Here is an 8940-nt window from a genome sequence, read left to right on the forward strand (position 1 = left end):
TCTTTTAATGTAATTTCAAATAATTTATGTTACTTGCTTTATCGCAAGTAACATAAATTATTTGAAATTACATTAAAAGATACTAAAATCACAAAGATTAACAACTTAAAATATTTTAAAAAAATATATTAGTAAAAAAAATTTGATTGACTCACTAAATTCTAAAATTGGGACAAAGCGAGTAACATAAATTACTAAATTACATAAAAGATACTGTAAATCACAATGATTAGCAACTTAAATTATTTAAAAATTTATATTAATAAAAATTTGATTGACACTCCAAATGCTATTTGTGCTACATAAATTGAGATAACGTAAAAAACATATGTTGGGCTCATGCTGAGACGGGGTACAGTATTTAGTGCACCTTATATGAAGTTAAAGATGCATGAGATTAATATGACTTATGAAAATGCAAGTAAATATGAAAATGCTCTTTTATCAAGAACAACTGTAAAAGACAATCTGAACTTCGATGCACTAAAACTCGTGCAGGATCCTAGAAACATCAAACCACAAAGATAAGTTGCTTTCTTATAAATAACCAAAAAGAAAAAAGAAATGCCTATCTTTAATATTCTATAAGATTTTACAGTGAAATTTGCAGCCGTAGAAAATTAAGAAAAAGGTCAAAAAAAAGATACATATGATTCTAGGCCTTAGAGAGTGACATCCTTTATTGCCTAGAATTATATAACAAGCAAGTTAAAGAAAGAAAACTCAACTCGTATTAAACTAGGAGTACTTCGACATATTGGATATTTTGATCGCAAGGGAGTTGTTTCTTCTCAAAATCTGAACAATATTCATTACTTAAAGAGGTTCTTTCGATCATTCATCAAAAGGAGACACTTGATTTTGAATTTGACCAATTGAGATATCAGGAAACAATATTCTCAATTTCTTCATTCGAAGTGAATTCTTAGCCTAAAGTGTTATTGACAAATCTGCATGTTGAATTGTAAATCAAGTAGATTTAGGAAGAGAAGTGATGGTTAGTCTATAAATACATATACATAGGTCATGTGTCCTTAGTTTGATAAACTTAAACAACGATGAAGAAATTTTTAGATTCAGGGATAGATGTTTGTTTTTCATATGAAGATAATGATGAATGGTTTAATTCATATGAAGATGAATGGAATTTTAAGGAAGATCATGTTCTTTTCAGACAAGACACACAAGAGGAAGGCTTATATTATCGTCGTGGTGGCATAGTGCTTGGATTTCTACAATGTTTTCAATTCTTGCAGCTTGTTTTTCTACCTTCTCATTAGTAATTTGCCTAGTTAGTTAATCATTTACTGCATGTATCTTTCTCTACTTCTCAATTTCTTTTTGTATTCCATAATGGAATAAGAATATACTTTAGCATACATATTAAGTATTAGTGAAATGCATACTCGAATTTGCTGCACTTGAGCTGAATGACTTTCAGAAACAACCTCTCTACCTCTACTAGGTAGTGGGTATGGTCTATGTCCACTATTTCATCCCGAGAGTCCACTTGTGGGATTTCACTGGGTATGTTGTTGTCAAGGAAATCATAACTACATTGGTGAAATATAATTACAACGTAATACTAATATTAAAATGTATCTTCTGCTATTCAGTGCCTCCATCCCTTTGAATGACCATCCTCCATATAAGGCTCAAGAAAACCAATAAACTGCATATACAATAGAAATTTCCGAGTCTCCAGCAACTAGTTTTTGAAATAAACAAACCTTATCTTTCATTGACAAGTGATCAGAATCGTATGCGTACCTTACTTCCATCTTTGGACCACCGTGCACCGTAACCATTAGCAACTCTTATCTCGAAAACAACCCCATGTGGTGGAACAATATGCACATTCATCCAGCAGCAACGAGTTATTAAGTCGCTGATGACATCCAGGGCAGCCTTATTTTTATCAGAATCTGGAAAGCAAAAAAAAAATGACACAGTAGCTTCTTAGGAGAGGAGGATTCTTGCATGTGATATAGATGAGTCTCCTCATTGTAGAACAGAGAGGTACATCCAATAGGCTATAGAGCATAAGCCTTACTTCGCGGCAGAAGCAAAAAAGGTCAGTGGAGCACGGAACAAAGAGTCACGCTAAGTATACACATAAATAGCACATTAATCGTTGGTCTCATGGAACAGGTGATACCGGGAATTGCTTTTCACAGGTAACAGTGTACTCGTAAAAGAAGAATAGGAAGAAAAACTAACAAGCACACAACTCCAACATTAGAACCTCACATGCAAATCAAGGATGTTTAAATTGAAGGGCTCTGGAGTGAGGAACTAACCACTTCCAGAAAAACTACCCCAGTATTTGTCACTGCTCCTGTTAACGTGCTTTGACAATGCCCTTGCTCCATCAGTCAACGAACAACCTTTAGCCTGTTGCAGAAACTAGATACCTTAGGAGTACTCTCATATGTAAATATGAACTGAGCTTCGTACTGTTCCTGCTAGAATTAGACACAAGCATTACTAATGTTTGTCTAGCACTGGGACTGTCAATAAGTAAAAATCCATTGGCAGACCACTGTAATATAACCTGCGCAGAGATTTTATTCAGTTGCTTTGCCTATTCTCTTCATCTCCTACTTTAAAGTGGTCAACATGTTATCCAGCATCCACCTTACTCCTCTCATTAACGCAAAAATACTGGTGGCATAGATGGAGAAAAAAATGGTATTGTTTTACATAGGATGGACATTAGCAAAGAGCCTCAAACTGCTTCAGTATAACGAGTCCAACTACTGTCATGGGGTTCTATCAAGTGGACTGAAATTCTGTCTAACTTGTTGGTGTCTTACCGCCATACAAAAGGCAAGCATAAGAGTTTGCTTCTATTAGCCAAGAAATGCAGCAAAGAGGTTGACGGAGTGTTTCAGAAGCAATGGGATACAGTTTTCTTTTCTTTCTCATCTTACTGTCATCTCAATTATCCTTTAATCTCAACAGTTGTATAACAATGAAAACAGCTTATTCACAAGGAAGCAAAAGTTTTCCCCAGACTATTTCACAAGTAGAAAACCCGTCAACATAGTCATCGGGTCATATCATACGTTTGGATTATGTGGCAACAGAAATGATGAGATTAGAGAAGACGTTAGTGGTGGAAGTGCCTCAGAAACTGTTCCAACTGTACAAACGAATCCTAAAAGCCTCTGAACACCAGCATAGCTTAGTTCCTGAAAGAAATTAGAGACACTGAATTAGGACCTGACAAACATCTAAGCTATCTCTATATGCATCTAAAACAAATACTATATGAAATTTTGCAGTCTTTAACACAGATATTAAAATTTGGATTTGATATCAAAGCAGCTAAAGCTACGGGAAAGCTAATGCACCATCAAAGTATAGACACTAGTAGGATGACAAATGTGTTAACTATAATAGAAGTTAAAATTTGAGCTTGATCCTGAAACAGCTATACCTAGGGCAAATCATGCAATATCAAGGCACATACAGTTGTGGGAGCAACCGAGTTAATAAGAACAAGGAAGAGGAGGAGGAGGAGATACAGTTGTACAAAATACAACGAATTGTTAAGAGAATCTGACGTGTTCTTGTTGAATGATTTCATGCAACTTCTCAAGAACATGCATACCATTGGTGTCCAAGTGGTTTAGAACACTCATGGAAGCACCATAGTAAGATCCGTATACAGGTATAGTAAGTTTTGACAAAAATATCTCAAAGAATCATTTCTAACTTTCAGGAGAACACAACTGCAATGATAGCATTATGTCATTTTAACATGATGTAAATATTTTAAGTTGCAACTCCAATGTCAATACAAGTAGAGCTGAAAGCACACTCACAGAGAGCATGGTGGCCAGATCGATAGAAGGCTGAGAAGCCAGCTTCTTAATACTGATAGAAAGAACACCATTTGACCTTTCTTTCTCTTCTGAGTAAAATTTCCGGTAGACTTGGACACCTGAAATTCACATGTTTATACAACTTAGCTTTCACACGAGGAGCATCTATCCTAAAGAGTTCCAAATTAATTGTCAATTTTACTGGTTACAGGTAGTGCAGAGTTAGTTATTAGCAGAAAGCAACAAAGTCCAGTATATAATTAGCCTCACCATCTCTTCCTCCATATTTACAGATAAAAAGTGGCTCTACCAAGTACCAATTAACAGAAACCAAGAGAAATGAAGGCTTCCAGCTCACGTATCAGTTATCACTTGAACATTATGCTTCCACATGCAAAAATTTTAGAGCAAATGAGGTCTCAAATGGTCCAATTATATTACATTTTCTGGTAGCCTTCAAGACACCAACTATAACTCGGCTTTAAAATTCTGAACACAAATAGCGTGATAAAAAACTAAATTAAGAATGGCCACAGTTATTTAACAATAATTCTTTTTTGTACCCTCATATTGTTCTCCACATCATTAGAAACAACTACACATTTACGGAACTGAGTTATTAAAATAATGAGCATCAGATGTGAGATGAAAAGAATAGGAGAGATTGAGAAAGGAAGCAGGGATTTCAAGACCATGAGAAACCATGTACAGGCACCAATTACCCCATAGGTGAATTGCCAAAGAGCAATGCAGGGAACCCCCCTTTACTGTGGACAAGAGATCAAATATAATGATGATCTAACAGAAGATACTTCTCTTAGATTCAAACATAAGATATTTGTAAACATATCCATAAAATATCCTTAATTGTCTCTTAAACATCCTCACTACCATACAGTAAGAGATTTCAACCTTCTTCAACGGTATCCACTCCAGGAAGAACCTCTTTAAGACACTCTGCTTCTAACATCTCATGAAATGAATGATAATGACGGATGTCCTGCAAACGGACATTTTTGCCTGTTGACTATAAGACGTACCAAAGTGATACATAAAAAGAAAATAAACGTACATGACGAATGTACCTGAACTTGAAGAACTAAACATTGGTTGATGAGTATGAAAGCACCTGGTTCAATTCTAACATCCAAAAAGAAACATTAGCGAGAGAGGAAAGATGAAAAAAGAAGAAATGACTCTTTTAGAAGATCAATGAGTCAAAGATGCTTCCTATCATTTTTAAGCAAGTCCTTTTAGAATGAAAGGATATATCTCGAAGTTGAATTGGGGGGGTTCTTGTTTCAGCACATTTGAAGATAAAGCAGGACTAACTTTTTGGCACTGTACTAAAAGTGGTTATATATGAAACGCATTATCAAAAAGTTACGGGAGAAAAAAAGTGAAATACAAGCAAACACGTTAAACAAGAATTACTAATAAAGAAGGTCCCCATGATCTAAAACATTAGAGATGGAAATTCTTCCTATGATGGAAACTTTGATGAGGGGCGGTATAGTGTATATAGCAACTATACTTGACTCCTTGGGCATCCTCTTCAGTGCAACCAAATTATCATGTGACACAAAAAACAAGAGTTGACCAAAAGGTACTCTAAATATAGTATTTTGGCACGGCACTTGATTGATTGGACTTATAAAGGTACATGAACTTAACTGATTGGAGATCTTGAGAATCAGAGTTGAGCACAACATGTTTAATAAGGATTCGGGAGAAGCCATCAATAGAGTAAGCTAAATGCATGCAAGTCACAATGAATTCATACTTATTATAGTGTCCAACAGCACACCTTCCTTCAACTGTTTTCTGTCCATCTGCATATAATTTTGAATACTTAACAAAGAGTTCAACTATGACAGCAACGAGGAAAATGCATTAGAAACTAAAGGAAATATAAATCTATGACAAGGTAGAAACTATAATTTTGCAAGGGAATTCAATATATCCAGATATTTATATACTTCTAAGCAGGGAGAAGTAAGGCTCCTGAACATGGAGTTCAAAGTCCACAGATTTTAGCACCTGTAGTTAGCAACATCCATATGCATTAACTTCGGGCCTGATGTATGAGAAACTGAAACAAAAGGAAGAAACTCTATTACATGTTTAACGTACATTGAGCAAATGAGAACCTTTTTCCTTAATCAGACTAGCCCACTCTTCTTCCTTTTGCTTCAAAGAACTAGTTTCTTGCATTACTGCTAGTTTGTTTTCTGTCCTTGGCAAGGCTTCAGAAGAAATAGCCTCATATAAGGATGTTGCAAGGTGCTTGTACAAAGGATATAACGGAACTCCTTCAGAAAGACCTGTCATATACAGGCAGCTCAACATAAAGAATTATCAACTCGATAGGGGGTCAAGTATCCAAAATCTGTAAAATGAGAATTTTTAATCTTTTACAAAGATAAGATCAACAATTCCCGTTGCATTAGCCAGCACCTACTATCCAAATCCCTGTTTCTGGAAAGGGGGTAACATCCTAAAGTAACAGCCTTTCGTTCAGTGGCGTAGCCACATATAGTTCAGGGTGGCCAATCGTACATCCTTCGTCAAAAACTTATAGTATGTTTATGAAGAATTATACAAAGTATATAGGACAAAATTATGTTTCAAGCATATATATTAAATCTTGAACACCCTTAACGAAATTTCTGGTTTTGCCACTGTTCGTCCCGTATAAAAGCCAATGTTCCATATAGACAATACCAATTGTTTGTGATTAAACTAGCTATTTGTGTTTGAAATAAGTGCGAGATTTAGAAAACCCGACTTGGACTACACACTTAAAGGACTCTTTTGGTGTCAAGTTTTCATGAATAAGCTAAACCAACTCCTAAAGTTATGGCAAAATTTAGACCAAAAATCAAGAAAAAGAAATTGCACATTAAAAAGAGCGTTTGGCCATAAAGTCCCGAAATTCAACTGTTTTCACCTTTTTCACGAATTCGAGAAACAACAGAAAACTCTTAAGAAATTCGGAAAGCAACTCCAATCGGCATTCATGTCGAAACACAACTCCAATATATCATATTTCACTTTGAAAACAAAAAAATACTTTTTCCAAATACTCAACAATTTTCATAGCCAAACGGCCCCTACACATTTTGCTTTTTTTACATCCATTGTATGCATATCTTTCAACAGCAAGGTAATCGCAGATAATCACAGTGGATTCTTCAAATGTTTAAGGATAGCAAACGGGTTACTTTGGTAGTAAGAAATTACCAGCAGGATTGAAAAAGGGATCTGAGGGATCTTCTTGTAAGAGGGTGGAACAGTAGTCTTTGGAGAGACCCAAGTCAATTTCAAGAGTGCCATCAATGAAGGAAACAAGTGTGAATCTCAGCAGGTATTGTATGCAGTCCTTCAGTTGCAGTGACACTCCAAATCCTGGAGATGCTGGTTCAGACTCCATGTCTATACAAGAGTAAATAGTCAATCTTGGGAAGCCTGTCACCTTTTTTTTTTTTAAAGTTATATACCGCTACGGGAAAGGGAAATGGGTGGGAAGATTATTTATAGGGCCGGGTAATTGTGAATCTATATCAATAAACTAAGCTACTAAGATCTGAGATGGACTGGTCGAAGCGTAAGATAAATTAAAATGTTTGCTTTAGTCTTTGAGGTTTGAATGATGCATCAAAAATTTTAATAATAAATCTTATAATTTCATCTCCATTTGGGAGTTTTAATTTTTTTAATATGCTAAATTAATAATCAAATTAATAAAATGTTTTTTTATCAATTTTTATTTCTTAGCAGTTTGATTTAACCGATAAAAAATACGTAAAAAATAAAAAATAGTAACTAACAAGGAAGAAATGAAATCTTAATTGCGATCAGAATTCTACCTGATGTGTTTTAATTTACAATAATCTTCAAGTTTGAATAAGTTTTAAGTTTGTAGAAATGAAAGACAAATATACAATAAGGGCAAAGTAGTAATTTGAAATATTCTTAGTAAGTTATCGTTTACCCAATAATCCAATAAGAAAAAATCAAAATCAATCCGATAACCCAATAAAAAATAAAATCATTAAAAATCGGTAACTCAATAACCCAATAATTTTTTCATCGGTTCGATTTATTGGTCGGTTTGATTTTTGCACACTTCTAGATCCACTTGATATAATAAATAATGAAGATTGAGAAATACTCTTTTTGTTTCATTTTAATTGACCCTCTTTCCAAAAATATTTGTTTCAATTTAGTTGTTTCATTGATGAAATCAAGAGGATTCTAATATGTTCTTTCAATAATATCCTTATCATTAAATGACTAAAGAACTTGTACATATTCAAATTTATATATTTAAAGCATAATTAATAACACTAATTTGGTAAAATAAATTCCTAATTGTTACAAAATAATATGCTTATGGTGGATGTCCATAACTCTTAGAATTAAGTAACTCCCACCCACCTTCTCGAGAAAATTGAAGAATATGTGTCTTTTAAGTCTTGAATGAAGGATTGGTGACATTGACTAACAGATAGGGTCAAACATTATTAGAAAACTTGATCAAGTTAATTGTGGACTTGATTAATATTTTCAAAACTTTCTAATCTTTTCAAAAATACAAATCAACCCAACCCACACCCTCTTCAATCCAAATCAACCACTCTCTCCTCTCTCTCGACAGCTTCTCTCAACTCTCTCCCAGTCAACAGTTCTGCAAAATTTCTCCCTTCAACCCCTGATGACAAATAGTTGGGCTTCGAGTTCCCCTCCTCAATTCAATCAACTTGTCTCTCATCCCTCTTTCGATAGCTTCTCTCAACTCTCTCCCAACCAACTGTTCTGCAAATTTCTTATTTCAATCCTTGGCGACTTCAACATCCGACAACAAATAGTTGGGATTTCAGTTCCTTTTTGACTTCAATCGACATGACAGTCTTGCTCTCCGGCCACAACAACTTCGAATTCTTCATCGGTCCTTTTCTTCTTTCACAAATAAAAATTTATGGCCTTTTTAGTTTTAAAAAAGACGAGGAAATTGAGCCAACTTCTCTTATAGCATTGGTTAACAATTTCAATATTTGTTGCACTAATTTGAAATGCGGTCTGAAAAAAACCCTAATTTCTGGTATTT

At 34.6% G+C, this 8940-nt stretch overlaps 1 protein-coding gene across 2 annotated transcripts; it reads right to left on the reverse strand.

Annotated features, from left to right (window-relative positions):
• Positions 1-1356: 1356 nt before the first annotated feature.
• Positions 1357-7350, reverse strand: LOC107875767. Of its 2 annotated transcripts, XM_016722602.2 has the most exons (11): positions 7074-7344; positions 5964-6154; positions 5810-5870; positions 5614-5662; positions 4916-4970; positions 4743-4830; positions 3831-3949; positions 3069-3194; positions 2301-2394; positions 1771-1925; positions 1357-1672 (listed from the first exon to the last, which is right to left on the reverse strand). In XM_016722602.2, exons 1-11 carry the CDS (start codon positions 7261-7263, stop codon positions 1613-1615), a joined length of 1188 nt encoding a protein of 395 aa, XP_016578088.1. In that variant the 5' UTR covers positions 7264-7344; the 3' UTR covers positions 1357-1612. The 2 variants fall into 2 exon arrangements, with proteins under 2 accessions (XP_016578088.1, XP_016578089.1); XM_016722603.2 differs by lacking the exon at positions 5810-5870 and having other exon boundaries at positions 5981-6154; positions 7074-7350.
• Positions 7351-8940: the final 1590 nt, after the last annotated feature.

Source organism: Capsicum annuum, chromosome 6, assembly GCF_002878395.1.
Source record: "Capsicum annuum cultivar UCD-10X-F1 chromosome 6, UCD10Xv1.1, whole genome shotgun sequence".
In the NCBI taxonomy this organism is placed as follows: domain Eukaryota; kingdom Viridiplantae; phylum Streptophyta; class Magnoliopsida; order Solanales; family Solanaceae; genus Capsicum; species Capsicum annuum.